The sequence below is a fragment of the Anser cygnoides genome, chromosome 1, assembly GCF_040182565.1.
Source record: "Anser cygnoides isolate HZ-2024a breed goose chromosome 1, Taihu_goose_T2T_genome, whole genome shotgun sequence".
In the NCBI taxonomy this organism is placed as follows: Eukaryota; Metazoa; Chordata; class Aves; order Anseriformes; family Anatidae; genus Anser; species Anser cygnoides.
In genome coordinates, this window is record NC_089873.1 from 179,967,790 (window position 1) to 179,988,635 (window position 20,846).

Consider the following 20,846-nt stretch of genomic DNA (forward strand, 5'->3'; position numbering starts at 1 on the left):
TTCAGTCTAGCTGAACAGACATTTATCCCCCTTCTTTTTTTTTTTTATTCAACTTAAATAAGATACAGTTTGAATCCAAGAACTTACTTTACCATCCAGATCTCTGTACTTAATGAAAATACTTTTTGATTAGAATATAAGCAGTAGATATTCAGAAAATATTCATGTTAGGCTTCCCGTTCCTTTACAGTCAAGTGCAAACACACACACACACAAGTGCACAGGATGGAAAAGAGACACATACAATATGAGCCAGATCCAGCATTTAACTACATGCTACCTGAAAGGACCAGACTCAAGAGAACAGCAAAGCCATTAAAATTTACACATTTACATTACATATAAATGATTCAGTTCATAGAAAATGAATATTCAAGATCTAGCAAGAACCTGGGAGTGAGTAGTGAAAGGAGGGGAAAAAAAAAATGGAATGGGTATTTCCTTAAGGATAACCACCAGAATTAGAGCTGAATGCTCTTTTACCTAGGAACTGCCAACAATCTGAACCATGCAACAAAATGGCAGATCAACATGAGTTCAGACAAATGTGGCATAACAGATGTTAACGGGAAAACAAAGCGTACATAAAGAAAGATAATGAATTACTACAATGAGTTATCCATTTTAGCCACTATGTGCTGGCAAAGCATGGTAGACAAGCCATCTGCTTTACTCACCATAGTGATAAAGCAACCACCCAATAGGTAATACCAGGAGATATTGACAATATCACAACATGCTAAGCTGACAATATTGCACATGTCAGTGTCTTGAAGAATGGCCATCCTATTTGGAAAATACAACTTCAAGGAAACAAAAAGGCCCAAAGGATTAGGTGGGAAAAAAAAGTAAAGCATCATTTTGCTTGAGAAACAGTAGGAAAAAAAAAAACATTCTGATAAAAAATAGGCTTTTAAAGTCTAACTCTGTAGTCTGTCTTGCCATCTCATTAAGTCTCAGGAATTAAGCAGAATCCTATCTGTCTAATATTAGAATAGGAGAAACTTCCACACAACAAATATGCTACAGAAGAATGAGCTGAATACTGAACCAGGATCTGAAATAAAAGATACCGGGAGGTTAACATTTTATTTCTGTATCTCTGAACAGATGTAGAATTTTTCTAAAGGGATATCAATTAGTTCAGCTTGACAATTGCTTCACAAATCTCGTGAGAGCACATGAAGTCACAGAGAAAAGGTCTAATACAAAACACCAATTTAGGAAATAAATGAATTAGCATTTACAAATTAATTTCTCTCTTGAAAAAATAACCACTGCAAGAACTCTTTTCTAAATGGTAATTAGACACCACCTCAAATTCCTCCCAAGATTAAGAATGTTATTTCCAGAGCCTAAGCTAAAATTCCCATAAGGGTCACTGTTACTCTCTGTTAAATTTCCCCTGAAATTTCAGTTGAATACAACCATCAAAGTTCCTTCTCTTGAGACTCTGCACTGCAGTGTGTTGCTCATGTGTCTCATGGTTTCGTTCCTCCACTTAATGCAATTATGTTTCAGCAACAATTTAAATAATTGTAATTTCTTTAGTTTTTTTTTTTTTTTTATTAATAGATGACAGACAGACTTCTCTAAAATGTATTAAAACAAAAGGACTCACAAATTGCTGGATCCAATAGAAACGTTCAGATATGCCAAAGAGTACCTGCATAATAGTCAGTACTTCAGTATAGTCATACAATCATCTAGGTTGGAGAACACCTTCAAGATCACAATGTTCAACCATCAACCTGACCTACTGAGACACATCACTAAAACATGTCCTCTAGTACTACACTCATACATCTCTTAAATATCTCCAGGGATGAGGACTCCACCACTTCCCTGGGCAGCCCATTCCAATGCTTGACCAACCACTCCATGAAGAAATTCTTCCTCGTATACAACCTAAACCTCCTCTGGAATAACTGTGATTTTGCAGTAAGGGTCATTCATGTCCTAGGACCTCCTGGAAATGCTTTTGTATTGTAAAACTTGTTACTTAATTTTACGTTAAATACAATATATTAAGAAAAGTCTAAGTACAAAGGAAATTGATCACAAAAAAGATAAGGGGTGAGTGCAGGGTTCTGCAGAAAGAACCCAGAGGTTAGTGTTTAAAAAACAGACATGAGTTAAATGTTGCAAGAAATGCAAACACTGGAATTTTTTAAATGAACTGCTGCATGAAATACATCTCTATATTCTATATTCTCATACTACTCTACTCAGCTCCAGCACAAACCAACCTGCTCACTTTCACATAGAATGTTTAAAGACAGACATGAACCAAGTGCACGTAGGAATAAAGAAAGCATAAAAGAAAAATAAAAAACACCAGAGGCATTAAAAATGGGAAGACTGAGAGAAATGGATGTGTTTAGCCTTGAGATGACTTTCTAATAGCAAGGATATTTAGGAAGAAGGCTGACTTGCTTAGTAAGCTTACAGAACTCCATCTCTGAAAGTTTTGACATGGATCAAGGGAAAAATCAGATAAGAAGGTTTTAGATTAACTTGCACCTTTTATGAAGGAAGTGAGTTGGACTAGATTAGCACCGTTATCCTACTCCCAAATTCCTGCAAAATAACAAAAGAAACCTGTACTCTAGTTCTAAACATGTAGCAGCTTGGGAAAGTCCCTTTTCTGCAGTGGTCCAAATATTACATCCAAGTACCTCAATGTGTCCATCACAGGATCGTGCAATTTGGGCTGGAACAGATTTGGAGACACTACCACAATGTCCTTTTACCCCAAGGCAGAATCAGCCATACCTACACCATTCCTGAAAGATGTGTCTGTAATTCAGGGTGATCCACCTGTGGCTCAAAAGCTCCACAGGATTTTATCTCACAACCAACAGTGTTATTTTGGTAGAGAGAAGCAGGATAATCTGAAATTCCAGCTGTGGGGGATGTAAGTGCGATACTGAGACCAAGATCTCAGGATCAGAGTCAGGTGTCAGCCTAGGCCCTGTCTTGCACTGTGAGATCTAGAAAAAGACTTGCTTTTATCAACTGCTTGTGAACTGCTGCTGTAGTTTCTCCCTCATTTTGGCCTTCAGTGTACACGGTATGAGTCCATGGCTGTCACTGGAAGAGTTTTTGATGAGTATGTTGCAGGGTTCTCATAGGTCTGCTACCCTTGGTAAAACCTGTCACGTAAAACTCAGTGACAGATCCAAAATGATCGGGTGATTATCCCTAATTCAAGACGATCAAATTCTTCTACCGTCTCACTTTTAGACTGAACAGTCCCCAATAACAGCAGTCTCCCTCTTGTTTCCTAAGCCTCTGATTTTCTCATTGCTAGAGAATTCTCGCTGTACCGCCCATGTAAACCCACACCTAGTACTTCAAAAAATTATATAAAAATTATATAAAGTGCAAATTTCTCAAAAACTATGCCAAACATAATTCTTTGAAACAGAAATTACCAAGTGACTTTTAGCAAAGGAACTATGGAAAGAGTTTCAAGTGTGTACTGTCAGTTTGACAGACACTGTAGTTGTTCAACCATCAGATCTCAAGGCATGTAATTCTTCTGTCACCAGAACGAAAAGGTACACCACAGTCATTACACTGCCAGTTTAATTTAATAGTTATATGTAGGATGTTAGATAGGATAACAGCGGTGCACCAGTAGAAGAAACCTACACAGACAACTAATATCAAGACATCATGTCCTAAGAATCAGTGCCTCCTTAGCAAATATAAAAGTAGTATGTCCCATGGAAAACTCAATTTACCTTAAATCCATAAAGCTTTCTTCATGAAAGGGAAATATTTGTTTCTCCATAAACAAATCACATTAGAGTTCAAGCCACAGTAAGTTCTCTAACTGCTTTTCAATATGACCCACTTAAACCTGTCTATGAACTACAAGAAGAATGAGTTAAATCTGTTTTCATTTCACAATTTATTCTTAAAAATAGCTATTTTGATTCTAACCTCTGAAAAGTATATGGTGTAACATGTCAATTATCAATGCAATTAAAGAATAATAGTGATACACAGACACATACTAAAATGATTCTTAGTTTATATGCTTAATTACATACACTGGTCTATTCTACAGAAGTATTTTTGTAGAGCCTTTTGTGAGTATCAAAGACAAAATCCCACTAATGCTGACGACTATATTTTTTTTTTATATCGATTTAGATGGTAAGTAACAGGACAGAAACGTGTTGCAATTCAATTAAAAACACAGAGGAAGAAACAAGTATTTCCCTTTATTAATATATATCTGTTTATCATACAAACTATCAATATGTGCATGGACATTAAGTAAAGATTAAATATTAGTAATAAGCAAATACTCTATCATAAAGTAATTTAAATTGTTGTAGGAATATAAGTTGAACCAGAGGAGTATTGACTTCAAGTATTTCAGGTTGTTTTAAAATCAGTTAGCAGCAAGATAACGCACTATAAAAAGTGATCATGAGAGACATGTCTTCTTAAAATAGATCTTATTTTACTCTTACTCCTTGGCCAGCTGTACATTGGTCGGTTTTGCTCCAATAGGTATCCCATATTTGTGCAAAGTGCTGATTAAAATTTCACGCATTTCATTGTTGTAGGAGTCGAAGTCAAATACATTTCGAACAACATTCGCCAGTCCTTCATTTGGGAATTTCTGTTAAGAAATAAAAGTCCTCAAATTTATTTTACTGAATATCTCTGTTAAGTTACAGGAAACAAATGATTACTTTTAAAGTTAATAGTTCTAACAGAAACTTTGCTCAACTTAGACAAATGCTCAAGTAAATTAAAAAAAAAAATCTGGAATAAAGAAGGTACATTACTTCAAGTCAGAATGAAGTCATTAACACTAAAACTGAATAAAACAAACAAATAGGAGACAATTAGTTAAATAATTACATTCATTCATGTTTTGTAGAATCAATTCTGTTATACATGTAACAAGGTGGCGTTACCACTGAACTATATAATAAAATATACAATGTATTTTTAAAATTTGGAACTACTTTCCACTAAGTGGGAAGATCTGACACAAATACATATATTCATGCACTCAACTATACAACTCCGTTAAGAATTCTGATTCTTAATGTTGAATATAGAAAAACAGAAGATATATTGCTTGCTTACTAAATACAAGTTTAGGTCATGATGGGCTTTAATGGAAACAGAAATCCACTTAAGAGGCATGTTTGTTGTTTTTTTTAAACTGGATGAAAAATACTACCTGTCATGTGCCATATACATAAAGAAAAAAGGCGTATCAAACATTAATTAGTGTTTCCAACAAAGAAAGTGCTAACTGTTGCTGTTAAACTGGACTTATGATTGAAGGCCAGTTTGCTCTTCCAGATTTCAGAATTGTGCTGTAGACCTTTTCATTATTGCTGTTCTGCAAGAAGAAAACACATCTTCCTGACTCTCACTTCCTACCAAGACCTGGAAGCCGGTAAGAAAGTCAACTGAACTCATGTAGTAGGAAAGCTGAAAAGAAGAAAGGAGTTTTTGGACTTTCAAAAGGCACTATAGGTCTCAAAAGCTGGCCTAGCACTTCTTCGAACTGTTACCAAGTGCTTAGTAGCTCCCATTGCCTTTTGATTTGCCCTAAAACTCCTAAAGCACACACAGACACCTTTTAAATTAAGGCAGATTCCAGTAAATGTAAACCTTAAAGCATGCTGCCATAATTTCAGGCTTAAATAAGCTTATTTTTAAGGCCACATTTAGGTAATTTAAACAGAATATGTATTGTCCACAATTTAGGTTTCATTTACCATTTCCATGTTCTTTAAAAAAAGATCTGAGAACCATCACCTTACTCTTGTAAAATTTAAATTAAATCAATCAAATAAAAAAGATTTAAAAAAACAAACAAAAAAAAAATACCCAAGCACTCAAATTACTATAGATCCTAAAGCTTTAACACCTAGCTGCTTTATTTTTTGATATAGGGTGGGGGGCAGTAGTCTTTCTTTTCACCTTCTTTTTTTTCATATGCCTTTAATTCAGATACTAGATGTTTAAGATAAGGACTTGGATCTCACTATACCACAGTTACTGTGTGGAATAGAAATGTGTGAAGAAGTATTTTAGGGAGCTGAAGTCTTAACTGTTTTTTTTTTGTTGTTGTTGTTGCCTTTTTTTTTTTTTTTCAATCAGTGAGCAATGGCTGGTACAAAAAGGAGCCTTGAAAAAATGATTTAACGTGTCAGAGAAACGTATCAGAGTCCTAAAACAAATAAAAACAAAACAGAACTTTTTCATGAATTTTTGGCCTGTTACTCTTAATCAAACATAAGCGTTAGTCAGGAGCTTAATATTTTCCCAAATTAATAAATATCTAAACTCTGAAATAAAGTATCAGTGACAAAAACCAACCAACCAACCCCAAAACACTAAAATTAGCTAGTTATTGTGGTAGAACTGAATACCGCTGCTAGAAATAGGCTTGTACAAAACCTTTTTCAATCTGTGTTGTACATGCCACAGAATATTTCAGTACCAGTGCTGGTACAAAAGTACAGTGAACTATATCTTGCTTTTAAACCTATCCACAAGGAATCTATTTGAAGGTCTGCATAATTACAGCTTACCAAAATACAGTTAGTGTATGATAATACAAAGTTGTGCAATAGCCCGTGGCATCCTGTTTAAAATGCTCATTCCAGGTTCTAAAAAACTATCAAAAAGCAAAAAACACGCAAGGAAGCCAAATTTGTCTCCCCAAAGATGTTCTACCTAAGACTATTTCAGATGTAACTTAAATGCAAAGAGGTTTTTACATTGTTTAATAGGGAAAGTACTACATTCTGTAATGTAAGCTTAATTTTCAAGTCAAGGTAAACATCATTGCACAAAAAAGCCTATCAGCTTATAAAAATGTACATCAGAGAGTTAAATTTAAAAACATGTAAAGCTACTTAATACTCAGTGTACAGAGCTCCATCTCATCTGTTTTCAAGTATCTTCTTTTTGGTAAGAAGAAAACGTCCGCAACTATGCATATTCTGTATAACCAAAACCTTTCCTTACGGAATTATTTTAGGACATTTATTATGATGAATATCACAGTTTCTGTGCTCTTCCTTTCTCACTGCAAAGTACAACCACGAATCTTGCACCAAGCTATCTTGTTTACTCACAACCTCCTCTTTTACCTGCCCTGCACTAGATACTGCAGAAACCTTGGGGAAGTGCCTCAAATACTACGTGGTTTTCACTAGTATTCTCCAACTGTTTCTGTGTTTCTCTGAATCACTGTGTAACTTCTGACATCAATAGCCTTCTCTTCAATGAATTGCACCAACACTTCTGTACCTATTGTAACAGTAGGACATCATATAAAATTTATTTCCTCAGGTACGACTGATTGCTGCTGCCAAAGAAACCTGTTCTGAACACAAGCACTTGTCAAAAGGCCCTCCACTCCAGTTATTAAAAAATTGCAACTCTCCTGTTTCAATCAGAACAAACTCAACCACTTTTTAATAACTGCCTGGATAACTGATTACTGAAGAATGGCAATGACGGTTGACTTAGAAAAAAAAAAAAGTTTGAACATTTGAGTTGGACATTTAAAGAAAACATTTGGTTTCTATTGATTTTTAAAACCAGATTACTGGAGAAAATATTGACATCTCATCAGTCTGTCTGGTTCTCATTCATTGATTCTCTCCCTTACAAGTAAAACCTCTGTGTGTACCTTACAGTATTTTCACAGTTTAGATTCTTGGCTATTTCTCAAAATAATAAAATAGTTTTTATGTCTAACTTTTAAAATTTTATTTTTAATTTTATGCTTTTGATACAAAATTACGACAGAATTTGACTAGCTGAAAAATCCTATTTTTACAGATCAAGCTTGCCATGACTGCCTGCATTGCTATAGTCTGCTTAAAAGGTGTCAAGACAAAAGTAGTTTGCTGCTACAAACAGGAAATCTTACATTTTTCTATACATGTTAAGGTCTACAGTACTTCTACCATTATGCTTTGAAAGAGTGGTTAGGGATTGGAACGGGTTGCCCAGGGAGGTGGTGGAGTCACTGCCCCTGGGGGTGTTCAAGGAAAGCTTGGACGTGGTGCTTAGGGACACGGTTTAGTGGGTGACATTGGTGGTAGGGTGATGGTTGGATCTTGGAGGTCTTTTCCAACCTTAATGTTGCTTTGTTTTCATAGAACCAATCTGCCTGGTACGTAGACTATAATGAGTTCACATTATTATCTTTTAGATGTCTACCTTGTGTTTCCACTACCATTCACCTCTGCATGTATTCTAGTGACTTCAGATACCTGTACTGCCAGCAACACCCTAAAGGCCCATCCTGCTCCCACGTCACCAACAGATCTCCACCTTCCTGCTAATTCCTCCATGCCCTTGGCTTCTTCCTGCACCCCTGATACCTTTTCTCTGAATGCTGCCAGCTCTCCCTGTGTTTCCTCATTTGTCCTGTCAGCGGGACAAGAAGCAACACATCTATGGCTCATCCTGAGCAACATCCATGCTAATTGATTAACCAGTGCTCATGTGTTCAGTGGGCATCAGCTACTGCCAAGCAACTGTTCCCTGCCTTTTCATTCACAGGGAAGGGACACTAATTTCAGTCTGTTCCTCACTGTCATATAGCTACTGATTCTGATTAAATCAGCAGAAACCTCATTATCTTTGAAAACTGGTAACTGAGATTCTCTGTGGTTGGCCCAAAGGATAAAAGGTTATTGGTGTGTGTGTAGGGCAGCAAGGAAATAAAAGGATAAAAACTGGTTTGATAAGCCTAGTTTCCATTTGAGATTAGATGAATAAAAGAAAAAGATAGTAAGCACCTACTATCTTAGTACAAAAGCTTACTGGAGAGGCCTAAAAGCCATATGATTAGTAGGCTTCAGGGCCAGAACGTACCTTGGACATTTGCTGCTCCAAAACTGTTATTCTAGTGCCTCCTAATAGAAAGCAATCTCAGATATAAACAAGAAAGAAGGCAGATCAGAAGAAGCCTCAAAAAAAAAATCAAATTGAGAAAAATCTTGGTAAAAAACCCATTTCCGTTTTATTTGGACTAAATGGATGGATTGGGATGTTGCCTGATCAACATCTACCAGGGACACTGGGTGACACTAGACTCTGTAAAACAACATAAAACAGATTTAGTGAAAGCCTGTAGCTTAGATTGCCCAGAAGCAGCCATAGCATACAACACCAGTGATTATGGGCAGCATATGGAGTAAACATAGAGCTTCTGGGTTTGCCCATAAGACGCTACTAACATAAGAAGTTCTGACATTTGACAGAAGCGGACAATTACAGGTGAGTGAGGCAAAAAAATTATATTAAGGCTGGTTGCTATCTAGAGCTTCAAGAACCAAATTATCTACACAATCAACAGGAAGAAATAGATGCAACAGCGAGTCAGGCAGCTGCAGCAGACCATCTTCTCTATGCCTACAGTTACAGGTCTTCAAATTAGTTTGGTATCTAAGAAGCCCCACCCCTATTCTTAAGAAAAAGTTAATAAAGAGGCAACTTAACTCTGAATGCAATGTCTAAGCTACAACTAATTTGCTATGGGTTCCCTATTTGCGTAATCATTATGGGAAGATGCCCTTGTAACTACACTGTAGACACAATCCTGTATGTTGAAGACCACAATTAATCAGAATGGAGAGAGAAGCATAATAATTACATGTTGGTGTTAATCAGAATATTCTCTTAATTGACTAGCCCTAATGCTATGATGCTCTCTCAGACAACAATAATCAACAGCAATTTTTTCTCTGAAACATCCAACTCTTTTTTGCAGATGCAGAAAACACTAACACTATGTGAAAGAAATCAACACAATAGTAAAAAAAAGAGTGGGGCTGTGGAACTGCTGTAAGGAAAACTATTTAACATCATGACTAACTTCCCTCCTTCCTTCCTAAGGACCAGCGATTTCATTGACTCATTTCCCTCCTTCCTCCCTCTTCTCTACCTGAAGACCTAAAAGCTTCTTACTTTGGAATAACCATTATGTTTATATTCATTGTTTACATCTGGCTACTCCCAGCCTTTTTATTATTCAGACTGAAAAACAACTTACAGTAAACAAAATGTTGCATCCTTTCAAAGAGACTGGGCTCTTGAAAATAAATGCTACAGAAGAAATCAAAGCTGCATGTTGGGGATTTATTTGGATATTTAAACTTGACCTTGAAAGAGATAAAAAACAGCAGACAGGAAACTTCCCCAGTGATCTGTGCCCAATGCCCACTTTGAAGTGACCACACTAATCTATGTAAGCGAAGGAGATGGAAGCAGAGAGTAATTGCCCTTAAGACAATCAGCAGTGCAGCTCTTCCAGTCTTCAACTGTCTGCTGTTCACGCTCTAAGAAAAAAAGAATTAAGTCTGAACAGGAACATTCTAATGGAGATTAGGCGGAAACAGAGAGTGTTTCGCTACTGGAAGGAGGGCCAGGTGTCATGGAAAGAATACAGGGATGCCGTTCGTGTTTGTAGGCAGAAAATTCGTGTGGCCAAAGCACACCTTGAGTTGAAGCTGGCTGTGTCTGTGAGAGAAAATAAAAAGGGCTTTTTCAGATATGTGAATGGAAAAAGGAGAACTAAAGAATACATAGGGCCGCTCCTTGATAGGGAAGGTCTCCTCACAGACAATGACATAGGCAAAGCAGAGACGCTTAACGCCTTCTTCGCCTCTGTCTTCAATGCCGATGATGGGCTTCGGGACCCAGGGTGCCCTGAGCTGGAGGACCGGGACGGTGGGGATGACAAACTCCCAACCGACCCTGAACGTGTGCGGGATTTGCTACTCCACCTGGATCCCTACAAGTCCATGGGTCCGGATGGGATTCATCCCCGGGTGCTGAAAGAGCTGGCGGACATCATCGCGGAACCTCTCTCAATTATTTTTCAACGATCCTGGGAATTTGGAGAGGTCCCGGTAGACTGGAAGCTGGCAAATGTTGTGCCGATTTACAAGAAGGGTCAGAAAGAAGACCCTAGCAATTACAGGCCTGTCAGTCTCACGTCAGTGCCTGGTAAAATCATGGAGAAGATGGTTCTCGAACTTATTGAGGCTCACCTGGGGGACAAAGCAGTCATTGGTCCCAGCCAGCATGGGTTTGTGAAGGGCAGGTCCTGCCTAACTAACCTGATTTCCTTTTATGATAAGATCACCCGTATGATGGACCAAGGGAAACCAGCTGATGTGATTTTTTTGGACTTCAGCAAGGCTTTTGACACGGTTTCCCATAGGATCCTACTGGACAAAATGTCCACCATACAGCTAAATAAAAACATCATACGATGGGTGAGCAATTGGCTAACGGGCAGGGCCCAAAGGGTTATGGTAAATGGGGCTGCGTCAGGCTGGCGGGCGGTCACCAGTGGTGTCCCTCAAGGCTCCATTTTAGGGCCGGTACTTTTCAATATTTTTATAAACGATCTGGATGTAGGAATAGAAGGTATTTTGAGCAAGTTTGCTGATGACACCAAACTTGGAGGAGTTGTGGACTCGAATGAGGGTGGAAAGGCCTTGCAGAGGGATCTGGATAGGTTAGAGAGCTGGGCGATCACCAACCGCATGAAGTTCAATAAGAGCAAGTGCCGGGTCCTGCACCTGGGACGGGGAAACCCTGGCTGCACGTACAGACTGGGCGATGAGACGCTAGAGAGCAGCCTAGAAGAGAGGGATCTGGGGGTCGTGGTTGACAGCAAGCTGAATATGAGCCAGCAGTGTGCCCTGGCGGCCAGGAGGGCCAACCGTGTCCTGGGGTGCATCAAGCACGGCATCGCTAGTAGGTCAAGGGAGGTGATTGTCCCGCTCTACTCTGCGCTGGTGCGGCCTCACCTCGAGTACTGTGTGCAGTTCTGGGCACCACAGTATAAAAAGGACATGAAACTGTTGGAGAGTGTCCAGAGGAGGGCTACGAAGATGGTGAAAGGCCTGGAGGGGAAGACGTATGAGGAACGGCTGAGGTCACTGGGCCTGTTCAGCCTGGAGAAGAGGAGGCTGAGGGGAGACCTCATCACAGTCTACAACTTCCTCGTAAGGGGGTGTCGAGAGGCAGGAGACCTTTTCTCCATTAACAGCAGTGACAGGACCCGCGGGAACGGGGTTAAGCTGAGGCAGGGGAAATTTAGGCTCGACATCAGGAGGGGGTTCTTCACAGAGAGGGTGGTTGCACACTGGAACAGGCTCCCCAGGGAAGTGGTCACTGCACCGAGCCTGTCTGAATTTAAGAAGAGATTGGACTGTGCACTTAGTCACATGGTCTGAACTTTTGGGTAGACCTGTGCGGTATCAAGAGTTGGACTTGATGATCCTTAAGGGTCCCTTCCAACTCAGGATATTCTATGATTCTATGATAAGTCTGTATGTTTCAGCATCAGTTGGTAACAGAAGACACTACAACTTCAGATTATCTGGAGAAAGAAGATGAAAGAAGGAAGGTAGGAACTGCCAAAGCATCTGACAGAGGGGAGCTCATTTAAAAAAACCCTAAAACGTCAGCTTTTCAGCAGCACGGTAACTGTTTCTCAGGACTAAGTCTTCCACTTTCATTTCAAATGTAATTGTGTGTTTAAAGACATAAGCAATATCATTAACATGGTACATGTTCCTATTCCTATCAGTTTAGAAAGCAAATACCTATAAATTGTTATAGGATCCTAATAAAGTATTTTGCTTATGCACTTATTTGGATGGATTATTCAACTTTTAGGTTTGAATTTTGTTAATCCTTTGTACAAATTTATAAAGATATCAGTATTTTTACTTTTTATTACTAATACCATAGCAGCATCAGTTTACTTTGTCTCAAGACCTCATTGAACTCTAGACATGACAGAAGATAAAAATCTCTTCTCCCCAGAAATCTAAATGGATTTAACATTTTTTAAAGTACCACTTCTAAGCTCCAGGATCCAAATGTCTGTATATATGGGTGAATGTGTACGAATAGCATAGAATCACAGAAGGGTTTAAGTTCAAAGGGACCTTAAGGATCATCTAGTTCCAACCCCCCGCCATGGACAGGGGCATTTTCGACTAGATTAGGTTGTTCAAAGCCCCAACCAACGTGGCCTTGAAAAACTCCAGGGATGTGGCATCCATAATTTCTCTGGACAACCTGTTCCAGTGCCTCACCACCTTATGAGTAATGATTTTCTTCCTTGAAGACTTGTCACTGATCTCCACTTTGACACTATGAGCTGTTGACTGCAACTCTTTGAGTGCAACCATCCACCTAATCCCTCATCCAACAAGCGGTCCATCCATCAAATCTACCCCTGTTCATTTTAGAGACAAGAATGCTGTGTGAGACAGTATCAAATGCTTTGCACAAGTCCAAGTAGACGACATCAGCTGCTCATCCACCAAAGCTGCAACCCCACCGTAGAAGGCCACCGGATTTGTCAGGCACAATTTACCCTTGGTGAAGCCATGTTTGCTTTCACCAATCATCTCTGTTTTCCATGTCCCTTAGCACAGTTTCCAAGAGGACCTGCTCCATGATCTTTCTAGGCACAGAGTTGAGACTGACTGACCCGTAGTTCCCCAGGGTCTTCCTTTTTTGCCTTTTTAATAATAGGGATTATGCTTCCCCTTTTCCAGTTACCAGAAAATGGACTGCCACAAGTTTTCAAATAGGATGAATAGTGGCTTAGCAGCTTCATCTGCCAGTTCCCTCAGGACCCTTGGATGCATCTCATTAGATCCCATGGACTTGTCCACCTTCGGGCTCCTTAGATGGTCTCAAACCTGATCTTCTCCTACAGTGGGTTCTTCATTCTGCCAGTTCCTGCCTTTGGATTTTGAGAGTTTGGTATTGTGGCTAGAGCAGTTGCCAGTAAAGACTGAGGAAAAAAAAGTTGTCAAATACCTCAGTCTTCTCCATACGTTGTTAACAAAACCACAAAATCGTCATTTAACCCTATTTTACCAGTGTTAAACACAGGAACATTAAGTCAAAGAATTTAGGAGAAATTATTTACTAATTGTACTACATGCATTAATATTTCCACTAAGCTTTTTTAAATCTAGTATTCAGTAATTCAGGAAATATTCCATAAATTGATGATGTATCTACTTTTATGTTTATGAACAGAAAATAAAAGCTTTACTATTTAAAAGATCATTACGATATTTTATATTTCAGATACTTCAGATAAAAACTATCCTTCAGTTTATAAAGATACAAGTCAGAATCTACCACAGACTTAAAAAAAATCATTGTTAAATAAGAAGTTATGATTTCGCACTTAAAATGTGTGTAGGAAGCAATCATGGTTCCTATGTATCTGTTTGCTAAGTCATTATCCATGCAACATTTTCTTTAGACAAGTTCTGTTTGTGTTATATTCCTGTTGTGCAACAGGGTATTGTTTTGCCCTAGGAAATAATTAAAACCAAAAATTCCATAGCAGCATAGCAAGTCAACAGCTGCATTTTTCTTGAAGTATACTATGCTGAATAGGTAATTTTATAATGTAGGCTATTATGAAGTTGCATACTGTATTCACTTGAACATTTTCCTCACATCAAACATAGCTGAAAAACAGAAACACAGATATTTTGTATATCTACAAATAATCACACAGAAAAAGTATCTGCTTGTGCACATTTACCCTAAACACCTGAATATGATTATTACTTCAAAATGCAAAACTTTTCTTAAAAATTAAATAGAAATTAATGAACAATAATGGCATATTTTTCTAAAGCCTACAAGTATTAAAATTCTAAAAGTCAGTAAGATCTGATGTACTGTACCTGTAAATGCTTTACAATATTCACAACTTCTCTAGTTGAATAGGGATAATTAATAATTCCTTGGTCAGCTAAACTCCTAAGTTCTCCAAAAGCAGCTACCAGTTTCTGAAGAATTGGCTCTGGAACATCAGGACCATATTGTCTGAGCATAGCAAGTTCAGACTGTGGCTTGGGATTATCAACAGCATGGCAACTAAAAATGTCCCCTAAAAGAAAAAAAGCATACCTTTAGGTAGTTTATAAAGGACAGAATCAAAACAGCTCTGATAAATTTCATAAAGAACCTTAAATGGAAAGGCAACATACCAAGAGGATGCTGAGTACCTGCTTGTTAAAACAGAATAAAATAAGACAAATAACACTTTGAAAAATGTGAAGGATGAACTTGCTATAAAGAACACTAAAATTAACTTTTAGAAGAAACACAAATTGAAAGCAAAACAGAAAAAAAAAAGGAAAGAAACGTCTAAAGAAAGAATAACACAGGTTGAATGGGACCAACTTGAGAACACCCTCAAAACACCACTGCATGCAGGGAAATCTTTACATTCAGGAATACCTTAATATTGTGAGGCCTACAGGAAATACTGGATTTATCTTTTCCTCTCTGCCTACCTTGAAATACTGTAAGAAATATGGCAAGCTGTCTTCCACAAACATTTGCATTATATTGGTCCCAATCATATAATCTATAAAATTGACGGTATATGTAAAGAGTCATTTAACAATCATACAAAACTTGACAGGGTTTAAAGGGTCAATATATGGAGAGAGAAATGAAAAAGAAATAGGCTCTAATAAAAGCATCTTGGGTCAATGTAATTTGGTGAAATTCAGAGCCAATGGACTTCTGCCACGGAATGCCCATTCACTGGGAACTGCATCTGAAAAACAAACAGCTATCACATAGAACTGGGCTTGCTCCTGTTTCTTTTTTAATTTAAATTTTTTTTTTTGAGTACATTATTATTTCTTGCAGAATAAACACTACAGCCAGAGCTAACAGATAAAGACACACAGATTAAGGTGCCTGCACATAATTTTGACAACAATTCTAGGCAGTGGAGTCCGTAGGGCAATTCACACTGCCAAAGCTTTGCCAGAGGCCTACTTAGACTAACACTGGACTATACCTTACTACAGAACAGTGAATTCTTCATTGTTTACCCTTAGGAAACATGAATTCTTACATTCTTTCTTTTGCTGTGAGATGAAGCTGTGGGGAATCTTTGCTGATACACTGGATTTTCAGGCATTACCTGGAGTTTTTTTTTTATTTGTTTATTTTTTAAAATAAGACTGCTGCTGGTACTAAAAACTTTGACATGAAATTTGGACAGGGTTATGTAAAACTCTGGCGATTTCAGCATCTTGTCAAATATTTATTAAGGCCTATCATACAAAGCCATGAGTATGGAGAAGCCAATGAAGATTAAGAAGCAGGCAGCAATAGTATTAACACTATAAAAGACAATAGCCTCCATCTTTAGAGGGAGAGAAAATTACTATCCATCAGGCTCCCATGTCTTGTACTGAAGAGGACAGAACTTGGCCAGAGGCTTTCTTGTTATGGGAAAGAAAACACTGAGCAATCACGTTAACCACCGATGTCAGCTATCAACTGCTCACAGCTCATATTGTTGCTATATTTGTATACAATATATGCTCATTAACATTTTTTTTTTGTATCTTTGTCTGTTTTCTGTGTTTATCCTGATCCCATATAACAATTTTAGTTGTACACAGATAACCATGTATAGCTGTTCACTTCTGGGCAAGTTCCGTAATCTCACCCTAAGCATCTTATATGAAACAAAACATTAATATGCATAAGAAACCTCTGTCCCCATGACATCTAATGAAATAAAGATAGCCATTCTATTAAGCAATTCTAATTAACAATCAGCGTTTAATATGAATCACTTACCTAATGTGCCAAAGAAGTCATTACCCAAGAAAGGAAATCCAGGTCTATTTGCTAGAACGATCATTCTAAAATCAGGATGAATTACTATTACATTTTCTCTCCCCTCTACATGAGCACGATCTAGAAAATAGATAAAATGTATTAGTTGTACATTTAAGCTTTGTGATTATCAGTGAATTAGAAGAAGTTAATTAGAAGAATTATTCTTAGAATTACAAGAATAGTTACTAAAAATGCTCAACAGCTTCTTAGCAAGTCATTAAACTATGAGTGTTCTGAGTTTCATTCTACAATTTCATAATTTGTTTCGTGAAAATTTAACTAAATTATTTCACTTACGAAAAAAAAGCATCAGCTATTATTGACTAGTTTTGGGGTGGGAACCACCTGTGCTGTTTATATTTAATTTGACCAAAATGCTGAGGCAAAGGGTGAATAAAATATGTTTTTTATATATGTATAACATTATCCCATCTGGGAACACAGGACTGAAAGTCCTGCTGGATATTATAAAAATCTGTGAGAAGCCAGAGGCACATGATGTCATGCGCCTGAGGACTGTTTCACCAGAATGAGTCAGACTGCCTTCTCTTCTTCCCTGCCAACACGTCTCCATTGGTACATGAGCTTTGGCAATCCTTTTATCTCCTCTGCAAAACTACAATAATAACTGAAATCGACTAGCCAGTCATTTAAAAAATAGGGCCACCTATAGTTTATAATCACAAGCAAAAACGATGTCGTGCCACGCGAGTGCTGAATGGATTGTTCCACTCATATTTAAACTATACTTATTACCAAAACTACAGTGTCTACTAAGTTCAAGATGACATTTTAAACAGGGCCTTTCTCTGAAAAATCGTAAAAAGAAATTTAGTTCCTGCAGTTCTTGTGAATTAAACTCCACCAAATTATGAAGTATCCCTGACTCGCAGGATATCTTTAAATAATAAAAGCACATACAGTATTTTATTAGATGAAACCTTTAACCATTCAACCTTAGGTATACTCTTATTTTACTACCAGATCTGATCAAGTTATACCCCTACTATCCAGATGGGCATAATCTAGATCATAATTTTGTCGAACAGATCTGTATTTCTTATGGTGAATAAGAGGTGGAGAGGTCAGCTTATAACTGTCAGGACTTTTTTTTTGTTTTAATTCCTGAGAATTCCATTCATGAAAATGCTAATTTAAGAAAACCTTTGTGGTTATTGCAAAAGCAGTTTTAGTTAGAAAAAAAAAAAAAAAGAAAAAAAAGACACCTTATTTTAAATTGTTCTTTAGAGAAAAAAGAAAATCACTGTAATTTCATTAATTGTTAACCTTTTTATCATCAAGTACTTTTTCCATTTGGACTCTTCTGAGGCTTTACTTAGCAATGTAATTGCTGAAAAACAGCAACGTTACCTTTTACTGTAAGTGATGAAATTGTTTTCTATCTACTTACTGGCAACAATTCGCCTTCCATCTGACAAAACCATTTCTCCACTTTCTACTAAGGTTTTTAAGATACAGGTAACATTCGTTGGTGCCTTGTCTGCCTCATCAATTACCAAAATATGTCCAAACTTCACTGCTTTTACCTGGAAGATAAAGAATCAAATCAGCACAACCCTCCAAAAATAGCTGTGAGAAAGTGCATTACCAGTATCTCAGACAGTAGCTGAAAGATCTCAGTGGCAGTGAGAGAAGGGGAGGCAGAACAGCTAAGATATGACCGAACTGTAGCAGAGAGAGAAGAGGAAGCAGGTGAGACAAGAAAGGAAGGTGTTTCTTTTACTTGGGGATATGGATGGAAAACTGCACTAGGGAGGCAGCTGAGGAGCCTGACAGAGTAGAAGTGCTGAACGAGAAGTGCGTAGCAGTTTGCATCTAAGCTGGCAACAAGACGTTGAAAGAACTGAGGAACAACTGCAAGAGCTGTCTGGAGTCCAGCTTTGCAGGCTGGCGTGAGGCATTTTTACATGCTACAAAAGAAGAAGGGAAATACCACTGTACCAGTTAGAATGTGTCAGGTTAACACTAACTAAATTACTTTCCACATTCATTTTGTGATCCCCACCTCCGAGACCCTTGTCCTATTTGGCATTTGTCACATGGCAAACATAACCAAAGAAAAAGTTAATAAAATGTTACCACATTTACTGGTTATTCCATACAAATAATCAAATCACAAAGAATTTTCTTATTTGAAAAGCCAGCATATTTAAATACTTGTTTATACAATTCCAAATATACAATTCAAATGTTACTACTAACCAGTGGTGAATCTTCATATATAATAAGACCATCTTTAACAGAAGGCTGCAGGGTAAGGCTTTGTACAGTCGTATCCCTGAAATGTGGAAAAACAGAGAGTATTAATTGAAATAGACAGAAACTTGAGTTACAGTAAAGTTTAAAATGACTAAATGAAAAACTGAAAACTCTCTTTGCTTTTTAAAAGAGAAATAAATATTGTTATTTTTCAGAATTCTTGAAGAACTTGATCTGACAATACCGCAGGGACAGCTTAGCGGTCAAAGGTGAGCCTGTCTAACTCCGCCACAGCTTTCACAGCAGTTCTGTCTATCAAGTAGTTCTGGAAATGAAAACACTGAAAAGTGAATCGGTATCTTTTGCACGGAGGTACATTACTACTGCTACTACTACTACCAGTTAAACATAGTTCAACTCTCATTTTCATGACAAACAGGGAAATCTACCCTGAACTAAACAGGAATTTGCAGTATCATAATCAAACCATTAATGTTTTAGTTGCTCTTCTCCACGTGACAAACCACCAAGAAAAGAATGAGACTAAAAATACTTCTGTGGAATTCTAAAAATCAACTATTTTTAGTTCAATCTAAACCACACCAGATGGAATAGTTTTTACTAGCACTTGCTACGCTTTGTATCATAAACAGTGTAAGATCTTAGATGGGAGAGAGGCTGTAGTATAATAGGTTAGTATTTCTTTTTGAAATTTTGTTTTTCTTTGAGTTGCTCAAATGGTTTTTACCTTCCATTTTCAAATAGTTGAATTAAAATCTGTAATGAGAATATTCCTTATTTTTCATTATTATCATCTATGTCAACCACCACTGAAAGTACAAATAAATGAATAACTGTTGCAATTCAGAATGATCCAGTAGCAGATATCGCCACACTGGATTTGCCCGTACACCTGACATCTGCAACCTAGAGAAAGCCCCTCCTGTCTCTATGATACACTTATCAAAATCTGTGTCAAGTCCCATAAAACCAACCCCATTTACCTTGGGGTTCTGAGGTAAGGAATGGTGGAAGGTAAGAGAAGGTCCCCACAGTTTCGTGGGCGATAGGATACGTGATACAATCTTAGGGCATACAGGCTACGGCATTCCTTTCCTCCTGTACTTCAAGACCTGGATGAGTCTGTATCACCTGAATGATGAACTACTCATGTGACACAAGCCAGTAGGAGAGCCTCACCTGTGCTGCTTGAAATGCACATGCTGGTCAATAGGTAAGGTTCATACCCTTTGCATTAGGTGTGAGATCGGATGCAACAAAACTCTCTTACCTTTCATAGATGTGCAATAAAACAAGTGTTTACTTAAACTAAGCTGACTCGCTGTTCCAAATATCTACCTTAGTCCTATCTTTAATTATGTAACACCTTGTTAAAAAAAAACAAAACAACAACAACAAAAAAAAACAATATTCTGATAAGCTACTGGGTACAGGAAATCAAACACAATAGTGTTTGCAGTAAACTATTACATGGTCAGCTTCCAATTTCAGTCTGAAACTGACAGCATAACATGCAAATTTCCTTTACTTGAAACTGCTGTCAGCAGGATTTCTGTCCTGAACAACTGATACTTACTTGTTTAGCTTTAAACTCATGACTGATTTACCCCAATGTCTCCTATGCACAGCAATAAAACACAGAGCAGGACACAGAGACTTTTTAATATTTGCCTCTTCATATGGACTTTAATCCAGGAGAGAAAAAGCTGAAAGTTAAGACTACCTCCACTTTAAATAATAAAAGCACATACCTCAACTCCATCAACTGTGGCCTCTCAAAAGCAACAAACTCCCACAAAATACACTGAAATACATATTGTACTCATATGCAGCAAATGGAGCTTTGCATGTATTTTTAAAACCGCTAAAATAAGCTG

General features: G+C 37.6%; 1 protein-coding gene across 3 annotated transcripts in view; it reads right to left on the reverse strand.

Moving 5' to 3' along the window:
* VWA8 (von Willebrand factor A domain containing 8) overlaps window positions 1–20,846 on the reverse strand; it is a 197,553-nt gene that overhangs the window by 79,553 nt on the left and 97,154 nt on the right. For 2 of the 3 annotated variants that reach the window (XM_048047696.2, XM_066988216.1), the window contains exons 22-26: window positions 18,952–19,027; window positions 18,140–18,275; window positions 16,687–16,806; window positions 14,760–14,965; window positions 4,491–4,642 (exon numbers count right to left, since the gene is read on the reverse strand). In XM_048047696.2, coding sequence (XP_047903653.2) covers window positions 4,491–4,642; window positions 14,760–14,965; window positions 16,687–16,806; window positions 18,140–18,275; window positions 18,952–19,027 — 690 coding nt within the window. Of the gene's footprint in view, window positions 1–4,220; window positions 4,643–14,759; window positions 14,966–16,686; window positions 16,807–18,139; window positions 18,276–18,951; window positions 19,028–20,846 lie in introns of those variants that run through there. The other variant, XM_066988225.1, reaches the window with a different exon arrangement.